The sequence below is a fragment of the Maniola hyperantus genome, chromosome 8 (genome assembly GCF_902806685.2).
Source record: "Maniola hyperantus chromosome 8, iAphHyp1.2, whole genome shotgun sequence".
Taxonomy (NCBI): domain Eukaryota; kingdom Metazoa; phylum Arthropoda; class Insecta; order Lepidoptera; family Nymphalidae; genus Maniola; species Maniola hyperantus.
The window spans coordinates 15,393,539-15,410,998 of record NC_048543.1 but is presented as its reverse complement, the minus strand read 5'-3'; the positions used below and the strand labels follow the sequence as shown (position 1 = coordinate 15,410,998).

Here is a 17,460-nt window from a genome sequence, read left to right as displayed (position 1 = left end):
AAATGTGAAAGGGACCATCTATGTATGTACGATCATTTACTACTCACATTTAGCAAAATTAAATGATTTCATTTCATTTCATCAAAAAAAAAAGAAACTTAAGGTAAGTAGGTAAGTATTGATCACAATTTTTTAAATAGTAAATGGGGCGCATAATAATCACAACTCCTGTGTTAGCCTTCCTAGAGGCTTTACAAATGGTAGGATCACAGTACAGTTATGACTGCAAGGAGTGTTTTTATGCATGTTTTTACTTGAAAGTGTTCTGGTACAGTGCCTTACCTTCATTAATTTAATATGCAAATTTTAATTTTAAGCTTGAATTTTAACGTGTATTTATTTCTACTAAACAAATCTCATTATAACAAAAATCTTCAATGCCTCACTAATAAACTAGATGACGCATGGTTTGTATTTAGGTTTTTAATAATCCCGTGGGAACTCTTTCCAGGATAAAAAGTAGCCTTTGTCCGTACCCCAGAATGCAAGTTATCTCTTGTACTAAATTTTGTCAAAATCGGTTTAGCAGATGGAAAATGAAAATGTAGCAGACAGACAGATACACTTCTGCATTTATAGTATTACTTTGAATTGATGTAAATTATACTACACTTTGTTATTATACTTTGTTATTTTAAATTTGGCAGAGTAGTAACTAACTTAATTTTATTTAAAACTGGGTTTCCTCAATATTTGCAAACCTTAAGTAGCCCTCTTACAAAAAACAAAACAATATTCAATGACTTAACAAATTAAAAAATATCAATGTAAACTTATCTCCGTTCATGAACAAAAACGAGTTTCTCTAATAAACCTAAATAAATTATTGTCACTGAAATCGGATTTAAATAAACATAATATACAGGATGCACATTCCCAGGCTAGGCGATGTCCCCTGACGTCAGTTTAACTCCCACCACCCTTAAAACGAAACTAGGGTGGAGGGGGTTAAACCACCCACCCTATACCCGCCGCGTTCAGCTCAGTCGCGCCGCAGACACCGATCCGCGCGCACGTCCGAACTTCATGCATATCCTTACACATCACTGAATATGACAGAATTTCTTTATCATGTGACAAAAACTTTACCTCTTCACTGTATTCATGTAATTTTAATCTAAAACCTTTGAAATTACTTTTTCATCAAAATTCCTGTTACTCAAGTGTTCGAGATTCGTCATAGACATTGATTGCGGCTTTCCTTTAATACTTTCGCTAGCGGTAAAAGTTTCTGGTTCAAACATGTGGCAATTCGAGGATTCCGAGATTTGCTCCATAGGGATGATACATCCGTCTCACAGTCGCCACTCCGGGCTGTCGCTTTTGTCGGGAATGTCTACGTTCTCAGGTAACTCACCACGTTATTTGACTTTGCCTGAAATTTTTTATTTGCGAGAAAACCTGCAAATTTGTAGGTAGGTACCATGTGTTTCAAAAATTTATTTGTGTGGAAAGTACTTATTGTGGAAGAAATCGGTATGTAGAGGTATATAAAATTTACAGCTTAGTTATTAAATAAACATAATCATAAAACTTTTATGATTATACCTAATCAAGCCAAAGCTCAACACAAATGGGGCTCATTCAAAAAGTCTGTCGTTCACCCACGCGTACTCCTCAACTGTTAATTTACCGCTATTGTTATATTGAAAACGAAAAGCTTACGAGCTTACCCTACCTAATTATAACGAAAAGCTTAGATACAGTTCCTTGTTCCGGCTTACAAATCAAGTGAAGTCATATTTTGACTAGGTATAACAATTTCAATTTTATGTTCCCTACTTCGTGCGTTCAATAGAGTTCAACGCTGATATGACTACCTACAATCTACCTACGTGTTCATGAACAAATAATTAGTTTTTTCAACTTTCAAAGTAAGATAGCTAATACCCAGTGGGGTATCATAATATGAAAGGACTTTGTAGATTCTAAAATAGATTTTTATTTATTTTTACGCTAATAGTTTTATCGTGCACAATGTCGAAAAAATACGACTATAGTACGAAACCCTCGGTGAGAGAGTCATTTGGCCGGTTTTTTTGAAGAAAAAAAAAGATGAATCCTGCGACTTCGTCCATGATGATTTAGTTTTTTTTATTTTGTTATTTAATGAATTGAAAGGTTAAATATGTAGAAAGTTTTACACTTACTTTTTACAGAATACACATCTAACCATTTTCACTCTCAAATCACTTTAATGCTTTAGTCCTTTCTTTATCGTAAACTAGATGATCCCTGCGACTTCGTCCGCGTGGATTTAGGTTCTTGAAAATTCTGTGGAAACTTTGATTTTCCGGGATAAAAAGTAGCCCATGTCCTTCCCCGGGATGTAAGCTAACTCTGTAAATTTCATCAAAAACTGTTAAACTGTTGGGCCGTGAAATGCTAACAGACAGACACACTTTCGCATTTATAATATTAGTTTGGATGTATGGAATTGCATTTTCAATCATCAGAAGGCCTTGGACGAGATAAAAATATGTATTATTGTATTTCGCACTTCGACATTGCCTTTGTATATTCTGAAAATGTTTGCAGCACTAATTGACTTTCACCGCAAGCCAAACAAACCGTGGAGAGTGGTTTGAAACCCTTTCAAAGAGAGGCCTTCGTTATGCGCTGCCGAACGCAAATAGCGAGCTTCTATTGCAGCTCTACACTACATCTCTACAGTGACAATGACGAACAAGCCAATTGGCTTATACTCTACTAGCTTATGCTCGCGACTTCGTCCGCGTGGCCCATACAAATTTCAAACCCATATTTCACTGCCTTAGGAGTTGAATTTTCAAAAATCCTTTCTTAGCGGATGTCTACGTCATATTCTGCATGCGGGAAGCTAGTAATAATAATAATACCTAATGTCTCCCGACCGAACTCCGGCCACGGCGGCCAATCTCCATAGAGATGAGCCAATGGCGCGGGAGATATAGTGCACAAGTGTGCGCAAACACTGCTGCACTTTCTATGCATTCACGCTCATCGATGGGACGGAAATCCGACACGACCGGAGAGAGATCAGGCGCAGGACCGACGGCTTTTACGTGCTTTCTAGGCACGGGTGTAAAACACCGCCAACATTCTAACTCCATGCTAGAAGTGCTGAGAATTTCTTAACAGAAAAATCCAACCAAACAATTTTCCGGCCCGACCCGGGAATCGAACCTAGGGCCTCGTTATCTGCAGTCGAGCATGCTAACTAGATCAACGAGGCAGTCACAGTGTTAGATGAATAGCCGGCAAGTTTTACCGCAACACCTCGTCTCGATGTGTTCACTTGTGCAGCGGACTGCGGAGGCGCTTGAAAGTTGCCTGGACGTGTGCCAGCCAGCTGATTGCGCGTCCACTCCACGCCAGCAATTAGATATCCTGAACACGATCTGTTAATAGTTAATAGTTAATACTGCTTATTATTGATTTTCATTTTGACCGTGTTAATTTCGCAAATGTTGGCCTACCTGTATTATGCGAAATTGTATTTTTTAGGATTCCGTACCTCAAAAAGAAAAACGGAACCCTTATAGGTTCACTTTGTTGTCTGGTAAACCTACAGGGTACTTCCCCTAGAATCATGAAATTTGGCAGGTAGGTAGGTCTTCTAGCAGACATTCGGGGAAAAATGAATTTGTGGTTGCATCGCACAAAAACAACTAAATTGTGGTCATGAACTAATAAAATTAGTATTTTCAATTTTCGAAGTAAGATAACTATGTCAAGTGGGGTATCATATGAAAGGGCTACCTGTAAATTCTAAAATAGATTTTTATTTATTTTTATGCATTTTTCGTGCAAAATGCTGAAAAAATACGACTTTAGTACGGAACCCTCGATGCGCCAGTCGGATTCGCACTTGGCCGGTTTTTTTTTAAGAATCCCGTGACTCGTGAGAACTCTTTGAATTTCCACGACAAAAATTAGCCTATATCCTTCCCTGGAATGTAGACTATCTCGTACTAAAAGTCAAAAACGGTTATACACATGGGCTGTGAAAAGACAGAATCTGTCTTCTAGCTTTTCACGTGTCTGTCTATCTGTCTGACAGATAGACAGACATCTTTCGCATTTTAATGTTAGTATGGATAGCAAATCCACCCAGGCTGTATTTAATGGTGCCCATAGATGACTATCTCTATAATGGTATCCAAAAAACGTACACAGCTGTTTAAGCTTACATAAATGGTACGTAAAATACCTAGCATACTTTATTTTTATGGACCATTCATTAAGTTCAAAATAATATATTCCCCAGTATTGGCAAGGGATTTTAATCTGGTTCTAGTAGAGACAACTAAAATAAATTATTCACGGAACGGGAGTCGGGACGCGTGGACAGCTAACTAGAACTTAATTAACAAAACCATCTCTTTAGGCCGACATCTCAGTAGGACACCGGATCATTCGAAAACCATGAATTTGTGGTTAAATCACAAAAAAAAAAACAGCCAAGTGCGAGTCAGGCTCGTGCAATGAGGGTTCCGTACTACAGTCGTATTTTTTCGATATTTTGCACGACAATTCAAAAACTAAGATGCATAAAAATAAATAAAAATCTGTTTTAGAATGCACAGGTGATGCCCTTTCTTATGATACCCCACTGGAGTATACACCCCTAAAACACATGTTAAATGATGATTTTCCTTATTGGGTCATCACTGGCAACACCCCATAAGGCATAGTCAGTAAAAAAAGGTTTTTATTTGGTCCCTATTTCGGGGTGTGACCCTGATGGAAACCTTGATAAGAAATGGAGGTTAACTATCGTGTTCGAGGCGGTTATCACGCACACGGCCGTACTAACCTTTGAATCCAATATTGCTTTCAGCTTTTTTTCGTTTGCGACGTGACCTGCCTATCAGATTTGTAATTATATTCAAGACTAGCTGATGCCCGCGACTTCTTACGCGTGGATTTAGATTTTTAAAAATCCCGCGGGAACTCTTTGATTTTCCGGGATAAAAAGTAGCCTAATCCTAAATCACGTCAATCCGTTGCACCGTTGCGACGTGATTGAAGGACAAACCCATAAACCAACAAACAAACACACTTTCGCATTTATAATATGGGTAGGTACCTACTGATTGTTGAAGAGTTTTCAAGTTGTATATAAGATTCCAATAAATAATAATCTACATACGTATATCCATCCATACTATCCATACTAATATTATAAATGCGAAAGTGTGTCTGTCTGTCTGTCTGTCTGTCCGTCTGTCTGTCTGTCTGCTAGCCTTTCACGGCCCATCCGTTCAACCGATTTTGACAAAATTTGGCTACTTTTTATCCCGGAAAATCAAAGAGTTCCCACGGGATTTTTAAAAACCTAATTCCACGCGGACGAAGTCGCGGACGTCAGCTAGTTCTTAATAATGATTGATAGTAAGTGGTGATAGACTAATGGCTAACACTTCGGTCTCCTGTTAGGGGTCCGGGACCTCTAACTTTTAAAGTTATGTGCGTTTAAGTTATTAAATATCCCTTGCCTTAACGGCGAAGGAAAACTTCGCGAGAAAACATGCATGCCCGAGATATCTCCATAATTTTCTCAAAGGTGTGTGAAGTCTGCCAATCCGCACTTGGCCAGCATGGTGGACTATGGTCAAACCCGAGACCCATGCTCCGGATTTAGGTTGATGTTGATAGATAGATTTAGATTTCTTGTCCACAGTGGGACACTCATAGGTCGCGTGATGGTGAATATTGTCCTTTGTTGTTGTTGGCCCTTGCGGCTGTAACCTCCGACCCCGCGAGGTCGGTCGACGGCCCGGTTCCCGCGTCCCACTTCCGCAACAAGTGGCCATCGATCCCGCAATCCGTTGCACATGACAGACGCTGTTGTCTGTCCGTCGGCTTCCCCAAACACAAAGCTTTCATTAGGCACGCTGACGTTTGTGGGTTGCTCTATACGGATTGCGGAGGGAACTGCAAAATCGAATTATGGTCCAATTGTACAGGCTACTAGCTCTTACCCATAGGTATAGTACGCGACAGGTCGAGTTGGCAATCGGGTAGATCGGGTAATCGCACAGCCCCCCCCCCCCCCCCGCTATCCCGGTGCGGGTAAGCGCAGGTGATGTGCGGATGTGGGGGGCATCCCCCCGCCTCATACCCCGATTTGAATCTCAATCTGTCGCAGACTATACGTGCCTGGTAGATGTTATGTTATAGCTTATGTTACTTACTTCTTCATAAAATAGTTTTCTAAGGTGAAAGAATTATTAAAATCGGTTCAGTCGTTTGAGAGTTTACCGATTACAAACAAAACAGACTGTCGAATTTATAATGGGTAGGTAGTAATTTTTTTTTATATAACTTGAAACATGTCGGACTTTCATCCCCACCCCCGCATATTTAACCGCCAGGGGTAGAATTTCCAAAAATCCTTTGAAATTAACCTAAGGAAGGTGAATTTCCTCTAAGCCACCTTTTCCTCAAACGCCAGACGCTCGATGCTTAAAGCTTGTCTTAATAAATTATTTACCTCCCGAAGATTGCCTCTTCTATAATACCTACCCCTCATCTCTAAAGCTGAGCCAAAATCAATAGGTTCGCCAAAGTCTATAGGTATCTGAATCTGACCCAATTTTTGCTAGCTTCAGATATGAATTCGTTCATTAGGGTTCCGTACCCGGAGGGTGCCCTATTATTAGTATTAGTCTGTTGTCAGCGGACTGTATCTCATAAACCGTAATATATTTGAAATTATTGCTGCTATAACAACAAATAATAAAAAATGCAAATCACGGTTCATGAGATACAGCCTGGTGACAGACAGGCAGACGGACGGGGTCCCATTTTACTGACTTCACACACCTTTCAGAACATTATGGAGAACTCTCAGGCATGCAGGCTTCATCACGATGTTTTCCTCCACCGTAAAAGCAAGTGATATTTACTTAAAACACACATAACTCGGAAATGTTAGAGGTTCGAATCCCCGACTTCCGATTAGAAGGCGGACGTTGTAACCACAAGGCTATCACAGTTTAGTTTGCATGCTAGATAGGTATTAGTTAGAGTCGTCTGCCTGCCAGCGTCGGAGCTCCGGGAGTCTGTGGTATCTGCATAGCAGTATCTGCTGATACATGGCCGATAAACAAATGTGCTTACCGACCGGAGTATCAACACATAACAAAGCAGCACGTATCAAATCAAGTTAGCCCGCTTCCATCTTAGACTGGATTTTCACTTACCACCGCGTGAGAGCTTTAGCTTTTGTTTACCTTAGTTTTTAGGCTTCCGTAGCTCAAAAAGAAAAACGGAACCCTTATAGGGTCCCTTTGTTGTCTGTCAAGAAACCTACAGGGTACTTCCCGTTGACCTAGAATCATGAAATTTGGAAGGTAGGTAGGTCTTATAGCAGACATATGGGGAAAAATCTGTAAACCGTGAATTTGTGGTTACATCACACCAAAAAAAATTTAATTGTGGTCACAAACTAATAATTAGTGTTTTCAATTTTCAAAGTAAGATAACTATATCAAGTGGGGTATCATATGAAAGTGCTTAACCTGTGCATTCTAAAACAGATTTTTGTCTATTTTTATGCATCATAATTTTTGATTTATCGTGCAAAATGTCGAATAAATACGACTGTAGTACAGAAGCCTCGGCGCGCAATCCTGACTCGCACTTGGCCGGTTTTTTGTACGAGAGATAAAATGGAATGTCTTATGAAATAACCTCAATATCTGTCTTTCTTGATAATTCTCATCTAGCTGATGCCCGCGACTTTATCTGCGTGGTTTTAGGTTTTTAAAACTCCCGGATGAACTCTTTCTAATTTGATTTTCCGTGTTAAAAAGTAACCTTAGATGTGACTCTCCAGGTCTCTAACTATACCCATGCAAAAAAATCACGTCGATCCGTTGCTTCGTTGCGACGTGATGAAAGGAAAAACCAACAAACACAATTTCGCATTTATATTTAACCCGCGCGTCCGAAGTCGCGGGTATAAGATATATGGTTAGAGTTGCTATTTATTTCTTGAAATTGCTACTAAACTCTTTAGATTTTGCTTAAGAATTAATTCTAAACCATAAACATTTTATTTGTAAACAGAGGCACGTCAAAATGATAGAAAAAATACTACAGACGTTATAGAACAATTAACAGATTATAAATGGCAAATCTATGGTACTTACATGGCAAAACATAATAAAGATTTTATTATATTTTAGAAATAAAGTAATTGTAGATTTAAATAGAGTATAATGTGGTATTTAAAGTTTATAAATTTAGTAGAGTTTAAACTCTATTGACTCTATTGAATTTAATCTTTACATGATATCACTATATTTTTATACAGAGGGTGGGAGTTAATCCCAGCCTATAAATGGCTCTGCTTTGACGGTAGAAATCATTAATTTTCCTATTTTTAAGAAGAAGCTGTGACATACCTACAGGTACGAATATTGTTGATTTTATATTTCTTTTGTTATACTATGTATGTTGTTTAATGTGTAATTTGTTATTCAACTGGTATTCCTTTGTAATAGTTTATGCTTATACCCGATGTGGGTTGGATATGTTATGGTAATACCATAGTTGTATCTATTTTTCAATAATTGTGAATAGACACCGCCGAGTTTTTTCTTGCCAGTTCTTTCTCTCGGTAGATATGCTTTTTCGAACTGGCGGTAGATTTTTCTTAAAGGAAATAATAAATTATATAATGATAAAGCAATAATTAATGGTAAAGATAAACTTTGATTTGGAGGGACTTTTCCCTGAATAAACAGTTTATTTCCTTATACAATCTTTTATTTTGTCTCCTACCTACAACCACGCCCTAGCTTATTGATAACGAATTACTAAGGTTTAGACTCTCAGTAGGTTGATTCCTGACTCTATTGTCTCTATACTTCTGAGGCTAATCTAGCATCAGAAGTGGGATACGATATGGCTGAATTGTGCCTTTTCTAATGCAGTTTGTACAAGTTTCAGAAATACCGGCGAATTCGGATGGCTTTGTGAAAAGCCATCAAAGATGTTCCAACAGGCGTTGTGATGACTGACGTCCACGAGAGGTACCACAATGGACATTGGATACCCTAAATCTGGAAATCTTAATATGAAAATATGGTATGAAAAAAAAAAGTGAAAGTGAATTAAAACTTTTTTGCAAGACAATTTTTCAGGCAGGTAGGCCTTAGAAAGTTTTATTGCGTAATCATGGACCTATTAATACTCTGTGTAATGTAGTAACACAGTTTCATAGTACCTGTCGTCATTTTATTTGTTTTAAAACTAATTGTATTATAGAAATAAAGATGTGGGTACTAAATAAATAAAATTTTTGCGGGTAATTTTGTGTTCAGTATAGATGTTCTGTTTCAATGACTCAGATTAATGTTTGAAGGTGTTTAATCGCATGATGTCCCAGCTAGTAACACAAATCGATATTACGTAAATTAATGTTAAAATTTGCAGGTAGTTAGTTGGTATGAAATTTTTATTAAATGATCATACGATAAAATGTGGTTAAATGTCAGACTGACCGAGCGGTGAAAAACTAAAGCAAGTTTGTCAGTAAATATTTACTGATGATTAATTTGTGTTCTATTTTAATTTACGTCTGACGTCTAGCCGTATATTCGTAATTTATATGATAGTGATGTTGACATTGAATCATTGAATATTGTTTTACGAGTGATGAGTCATCTTACTTTTTTTTAGTTATGTTCTTGAGGCATTTCCTATGTAAGTACTTCGAGAACGAAGTACTTTTCAGGTTGGCCGAATAGATGTATATAATTTATTTATGTGTTACATAATGACAGAGAGAAAAGAAGGAAAAAAAGAACCAAAAAAAAAAAAGAAAAAAAAAAAAAAATTTTTTTTGTTGTAATTTTGTTTCAAATTAAGAACAATACAGAAATACATATTGCATCATTCGTTAAATATTGATGATTCATTGATCAGAAACGCGATTAGCGTGGCCATTTTTGTAAATTTGCTATTGACTTTGCATCGGAGTTCTCACTCGCGAAACGTAGAGATGAAAGATTTGTAATACCTACCTACAATAATTAAGAAATTTTGTTGGAGTTTATTTTTGTAGTTTTTATATAAGGATAGGTTAGGCTGCTGATGTCTTATCCTGTTGCTATGCCGCTAAGTCTAGTAGCTACTGATTGTTTGATGTCATTGTTTTTTTATATATACCCACCGTTATGTAATGTGATGTAATGGAGCTGCCAATCCACACTTGGCCAGCGTGGTGGACTATGGTTAAACCTGAAACTTAAATTTAGAATATTGGAATTTAGAGATTATTGACTACCCACTTGTGTTTAATATTTTTTAATGCCGTATTTTGTTGTTTTGTTTGAATAATACTTTTGATTTTTTTGACGTTTTTGATGTTTGAAGTGTTTAACTATTTTTTGATATTGATTACTTCTTTGACGATCTTTTTAATGTAAATTATTTTTGTGGTATTTTTTGACATTTTAGTTTTGATACCTACCTTTATGTTTTTATTTACGATCTTTTTGGATTTTTATATTTTATTGTGGAAAAATGTTTTGGTATTTATTTAAAAAGGAAGGTTGTTGGCACATCATTGGATGTGGGAAGCAACAAATGTTTTTGTATAGTCCAAGGACTGATTGCAGATAGACAAAAAGAGATTGAATAGAAAATATTTTTGAAAGTAAATACCTAACGATAATTAGATAAGTTTACTCTTTGATTATTTTTACTTCTTCTAACATAGTAGTTAGTTTTGTTTTGATATATCTTACATATAATTACTTTTTATATACCTACCCTTTGTTTTTGACTTTGGTACTTTAGGAGTAAGAGTCGATGGTATTTTATTATTTTTGCAAAATTATTAACTTGAAATTGAAAAAAAGTTCTTATGATTTAACTTATTTTGAAATATTAATATTTTTGTAACTTTTTCATTTTGATGGTTCTTTTTTATGAAACATATTATTTTAAATTCTGATAATTTACAATTTGTTCAGTTGCAATTTTTCTTTGTTTAATATTCATCTCTATATTTTATTGGAATTTATTTAAAACTTTGACCAAATGTTCGATCAATGGAAAAATTGTATAGTGATATATGGATCAAAACCAATGGTGTTAAGGGACAATTTTATGATGGTTTACGATGTTGCCTTAAAACCAATGGTGTTGAAGGATATTTTGTAGATGATACTTTAAAACGTTGGTACCAACGGTGTTGAAAAGTATTTTTATAATATCGCTTTAATACCAGTGGTGTTAAAAATATTTTTTGATATTGGTTTAAAACCAATGGGGTTAAAGGATATCTTGTTTGGAAACATTTATGTGCTGTGGCGAGAAAAATATTTCTTGTATTTTTGAGAGTGAACAGTGTGGTAATTTTGTGTGTCTTACACATGTTTAAAATGTTTTTTTTTTTAATTTTGTTGGAAGCCACAGACATGTTGTTTGAAAAAAAATGTTTTGATGTTGTTTAGCAACTTTATTTACTTTACGAATTGTTTGTTTTTATTTTGTTGCTTCGAGAACGAAGCAATTGTCAGTTTGGCCGTATAAGATATATGGTTAGAGTTGCTATTTATTTCTTGAAATTGCTACTAAACTCTTTAGATTTTGCTTAAGAATTAATTCTAAACCATAAACATTTTATTTGTAAACAGAGGCACGTCAAAATGATAGAAAAAATACTACAGACGTTATAGAACAATTAACAGATTATAAATGGCAAATCTATGGTACTTACATGGCAAAACATAATAAAGATTTTATTATATTTTAGAAATAAAGTAATTGTAGATTTAAATAGAGTATAATGTGGTATTTAAAGTTTATAAATTTAGTAGAGTTTAAACTCTATTGACTCTATTGAATTTAATCTTTACATGATATCACTATATTTTTATACAGAGGGTGGGAGTTAATCCCAGCCTATAAATGGCTCTGCTTTGACGGTAGAAATCATTAATTTTCCTATTTTTAAGAAGAAGCTGTGACATACCTACAGGTACGAATATTGTTGATTTTATATTTCTTTTGTTATACTATGTATGTTGTTTAATGTGTAATTGTTATTCAACTGGTATTCCTTTGTAATAGTTTATGCTTATACCCGATGTGGGTTGGATATGTTATGGTAATACCATAGTTGTATCTATTTTTCAATAATTGTGAATAGACACCGCCGAGTTTTTTCTTGCCAGTTCTTTCTCTCGGTAGATATGCTTTTTCGAACTGGCGGTAGATTTTTCTTAAAGGAAATAATAAATTATATAATGATAAAGCAATAATTAATGGTAAAGATAAACTTTGATTTGGAGGGACTTTTCCCTGAATAAAACAGTTTATTTCCTTATACAATCTTTTATTTTGTCTCCTACCTACAACCACGCCCTAGCTTATTGATAACGAATTACTAAGGTTTAGACTCTCAGTAGGTTGATTCCTGACTCTATTGTCTCTATACTTCTGAGGCTAATCTAGCACGGGCATCAGCTAGTTGGCTATATTTAATTCAGCGCCAATATAATGCTCGGCCACACTCGAGACGCTCTCTATCTACACTTCTACACTAATATTATAAAGAGGAAAACTTTGTTTGTTTGTTTGTTTGTTTGTTTGTTTGTTTGTTTGTTTGTTTGTTTGTACTGAATAGGCTCAAAAACTACTGGACCGATTTTAAAAATTCTTTCACCATTCGAAAGCTACATTATCCACGAGTAACATAGGCTATATTTTATTTTGGAAAAAAATAGGGTTCCGTAAGATATTTGGGTTTTTCGGACACAAGGTGTAAAAAATCAACCAGAAAAGTTACTTATTTTGCGTACGCTGCCTAAACTATAAAAGATAGAACCATAAAATGTTCTAATTAATTGTAGATCTTATAAATATCTACAAAAAAGTCCGCGACACACTATACCCATCTATGTCGAGTGAGGCACAGCAACCATTTTTTTATTTAAAAATCTTGAATTTTTTTTGGACTACATTTAAACGCGTTTATTTTACTCATGCTATTAATCCTTATCAAAATAAATGATTTCATCACTAAGAACAGTTTATGGAGATAATATTTGGTCTTTGAATGATTAAAATTGGACGTTTGGTTTTGAAGTTATGGCGAAATTAAAATATTACGATTTCTGCTGCACGGCCCGTTGTCTACACTAATATTATAAAGAGGAAAACTTTGTTTGTTTGTTTGTTTGTTTGTTTGTTTGTTTGTTTGTTTGTTTGTTTGTTTGTTTGTTTGTTTGTTTGTTTGTACTGAATAGGCTCAAAAACTACTGGACCGATTTTAAAATTCTTTCACCAGTAGAAAGCTACATTATTCCTGAGTGACATAGGCTATACGGGATCTTTAAAAACCTAAATCTACGCGGGCGAAGCCGCGGGGATCAGCTATATTATATAAAGAGGTAATGTCGTTAAGTTTGTTTGTAGGGGGTAATCTTTAGAACTACTGAACCGATTTTAAAAATTCTTTCACCAGTAGAAAGCTACATTATTCCTGAGTGACATAGGCTATACGGGATCTTTAAAAACCTAAATCTACGCGGGCGAAGCCGCGGGGATCAGCTATATTATATAAAGAGGTAATGTCGTTAAGTTTGTTTGTAGGGGGTAATCTTTAGAACTACTGAACCGATTTTAAAAATTCTTTCACCAGTAGAAAGCTACATTATTCCTGAGTGACATAGGCTATACGGGATCTTTAAAAACCTAAATCTACGCGGGCGAAGCCGCTGGGATCAGCTATAGTCTATATACAGAGCAGTCCTACACAAGGCTAAGCTCAGACCGGCACTGGAGTGTAAGCTCTCGATCTTGACCGCGCTCTCAAACAACGGCCACTAGACCTCGACTCACGGAATGTTTTGTTCTGTAGAAAATCTAGTGTACTCGTAATTTACGTTTTCATACATTAAACAAATTCTATTGTCTGCAAAATAATTCCTTTGATGGTTTAAAATTGTCATAATTTTAAGGAACCCTTGTGCCAGATCTTTTTTCCACGCACATTCAAGTCATGGAACCATTTCCCTTCGACACTATAGACTTTGATAACTCTATGGGGTTACTCAAGGGGCGGATTAACAATTTCCTGAAAAGTCGATAATGTGGTGGTTCCTCTGATGCTGCAAAAGTGACCCGCCTGCTTTTTAGGGTTCCGTACCTCAAAAGGAAAAACAGAACCCTTATAGGATCACTTTGTTGTCTGTCTGTCGGTCTGTCAAGAAACCTACAGGGTACATTCTTAAACAGATTTTTATTTATTTTATGGATCATAGTTTTTGAATTATCGTGCAAAATGTCGAAAACATACGACTGTAGTACCTACGGAAACCTCGTTGCGCGAGCCTGACTCCTTCTTGGCCGGTTTTTTAAACTTCCCAAGGGTGCCTCCCGTGAGGCTTGGACCACGGCTTAGGATGACGTTGGGACGAACGGTTGGCTGGACAGACACCATTAGCCCGTAGTTACGCCAGCGAGCCCGTGGCGTCCACGTCCGGGTGCCAACTGTATCTGACAAACACTGACAACAAAGGAAATGCCTTTGACTCAAAGAATTTGCATGTACTACCTATATTATGACCTTGACTTATACTTAATAGGTAAAATTTAAATCGGTAGCATTATATTTTTCCGAGGGAGGCTACCTTCCAGGGACTACGGGAGAAACAACCATTTAATCCGGTAGCATTGTATTTCTCGGGTATCACTCGGGTATTTTTACGGGTTTATTTACGGGTATTTTTTAACCACGGGTAAAAAATACCCGTGGTACCTTCCAGGAACTATGAGTGGGACCACGGGTAACAAAGGTTTCTTTCGTATGTGTTCGAAAACCATCGAAATTGACGCCGCGCCGCGCCTCCCGGGCAGGTTTGCTCGCTATTTATTCAAAAAAATTGATAGCTACATAGAAATATTTTTATTCAATTACACTTTTACAAGAAGGTATTTTTGAATCATCAAATGCATCTACCACTGGTTCGGATTGCCTTGAAAAGGAACTTGGCGCCCAAAATAAAGCCATTTTGTATTTAAAATATCTATCTATGGCCTTCAATAGAAAATTATAGCATAATTTAGAATAAAGGTGTAGCATTATACATTTACCGAACACTCGGAACTGGCGATAAGGTTCGAAGGTCGGGTATATATATTGGAAGCCAGCACGAATCGCATTTACTTCGCGTGCGGCTCGGCATATCGCCATTTGCCGCGCACACCCTCATGCCCCGAGCCCCAAGACGATCCCTTTAATTAACTTTGAAAACTTAATCAGTTTCCAGAGCTTGTTTAAATTATACATAATATTATAGTACGCGACCGTAGCGTCGCTGTGATAGTGGTTAGGACGTCCGCCTTCTATTCGGAGGTCGGGGGTTCGATCCCCAATTATAATTTGTTGTTATAGCGTTCGTTCTCTCACAAGATACAACTCTTCGGGTACGGAACCCTGAAAAAATACTTGTTCAAGAATACTGCATTGAAATGAAAAGCTCATATAAAGTAAGAAGGCTAGAACATAAAATAAAGTTAGATGAAAGATGGCGTGAGAAGTGGCCGTAAGGGCTTATACTGTAGTCGTTATGGCCTATTTCAAGTTAACCTAACCGCCCGATGGCCCTGAAGTCGAGACTCGAAACACGTGTCATGTACTGTACGCTAAGACGTAGAAGTAATCTTAATCTGAATCTTAAATAAAATCTTAAATAAAATCATAAATAAAATAAAAGGAAAAGGTGACTGACTGATCTATTGATCTATCAACGCACAGCTCAAACTACTGGACGGATCGGGCTGAAATTTGGCATGCAGATAGATAGCTAGTATGACGTAGGCATCCGCTAAGAAAGGATTTTTGAAAATTCAACCTCTAACGGGGGGAAATAGGGGTTTGAATTTTGTGTAGTCCACGCGGACGAAGTCGCGAGCATAAACTAGTAATATACAAAAGGAAAGACTGACTAAATGATAATATATCAACGCACAGCTCAAACTACTGGACGGATCGGACTGAAAGCCATGCCAGATATGTATCTATTATGACGTAGGCATTCGCTAGGAAAGGATTTTTGAAAATTCAACCCCCTAAGCAAGTAAAATAGGGACTTGAAAGTGTAGTCCACGCGATCGAAGTCACAGGCATAGGCTACTACCTACTACCTATATTATATGTATTTGTCAAAAATAAGTTAAAAGTAACAATTGTTTTAAGGTAGGTATGTCTTTTCAAGATAAGGTGTTTAAATTTTAAAAGTTACGATTCTTGGTAGAAAAGAAAATAAGTGGTTCAGCGCCATTGTGCAGCGTCTTGAACCATCCAAGGCCTTCTGGTAGCCTAGCAACGCAACGACAACAGACCAGTCATTACCTACCTATACCTAGTCCGCGACAGGTTGAAGTGGCAATCGGGTTAGCGCGGGGGCTGTGCGGGTGTGCGGGCCGGGGCGTTCCCTCCTCGATTGCCATTTCAACCTGTCGCGTACTATACCTTTTTTTATTTTATTATTCATTATAGGCAAACGCTTGACCGCAATCACACGATGGAAAGTGATGATGGGGCCTGAGATGGGACGCGTTTACCTAGAAGATGCCTATTCACTCTTGTTTTAAAGATAAAAAATAGAGATAGCGAGCAAACGAGCAGGCGGGTCACCTGATGTTAAGTGGGTGATTACCGCCGCCCATGAACATTTGCAGCACCAGAGGAACCGCCGATGCGTTGCCGGCCTTTTAGGAATTTGTTGGTCCGCCCCTTGAATAACCCCATGTTGTAATCTTGTGGGAACACCGCCGATGGGAGTTGGTTCCACAGTACACCTACATACTAAAAGTTGCTATAATCCGCTGAAACAGACAAGTCTGCACGGTACAACGTGCACCGTCCGCGCCCCACAACAGATGGCGCTGTAGGATAAAGCACCGCGCTAAAGTACGTCACTAAAAAGAGTACTAAGGAAACACCATTATGATTGGCTACTAACAAACAAAAAATATTTATGCCATTGTGCCAGGTGCCTCGCGTTAGTAACCTGTTAATTTTTGGTTAGTCCTCCACCCCTGACACTTCATAGTAAAGGTTAACAGGAGGTTGGGGACACAATATAATATATTATATTATGTTTAGTTGAGGTCTTCAGGAGCTGGGGACAACAGAAATAAAGAGAAATTGTTTCTTTTTGGTGCATCGATGGGTGCCACACATTTCACGTCACATCTTTGATCTTATAACAGCTGAGGGTTGGTTATTCCAAAACGGTTAGTTTGTGGGGTTCCGTACCTCTAAAGGAAAAACGAACCCTTATAGGATAACTTTTTTGTCTGTCTACCGTCTGCCTGTCATGTCTGTCAAGAAAACCTATAGGGTATTTCCCGTTGACCTAGAAACATGAAATTTGGCAGGTAGATCGATCTTATAGCACAAGTAAAGGGGAAGTACCCTATAGGTTTTCTTGACAGACACGACAG

At 37.2% G+C, this 17,460-nt stretch overlaps 2 protein-coding genes across 4 annotated transcripts in view; both read left to right on the top strand.

The window, feature by feature from the left end:
* Caf1-105 (chromatin assembly factor 1, p105 subunit) overlaps positions 1-17,460 on the top strand; it is a 120,845-nt gene that overhangs the window by 43,685 nt on the left and 59,700 nt on the right. The window lies entirely within an intron of this gene.
* LOC117984614 (apoptosis-resistant E3 ubiquitin protein ligase 1) overlaps positions 1-17,460 on the top strand; it is a 44,112-nt gene that overhangs the window by 1,415 nt on the left and 25,237 nt on the right. Inside the window, exon 1 of one of the 3 annotated variants that reach the window (XM_069500485.1) lies at positions 1,000-1,348. The exons of the other annotated variants lie outside the window; for them this stretch is intronic. Coding sequence (XP_069356586.1) covers positions 1,243-1,348 — 106 coding nt within the window. The 5' untranslated portion in view covers positions 1,000-1,242. Of the gene's footprint in view, positions 1-999; positions 1,349-17,460 lie in introns of those variants that run through there. 3 annotated transcript variants of the gene reach the window in all.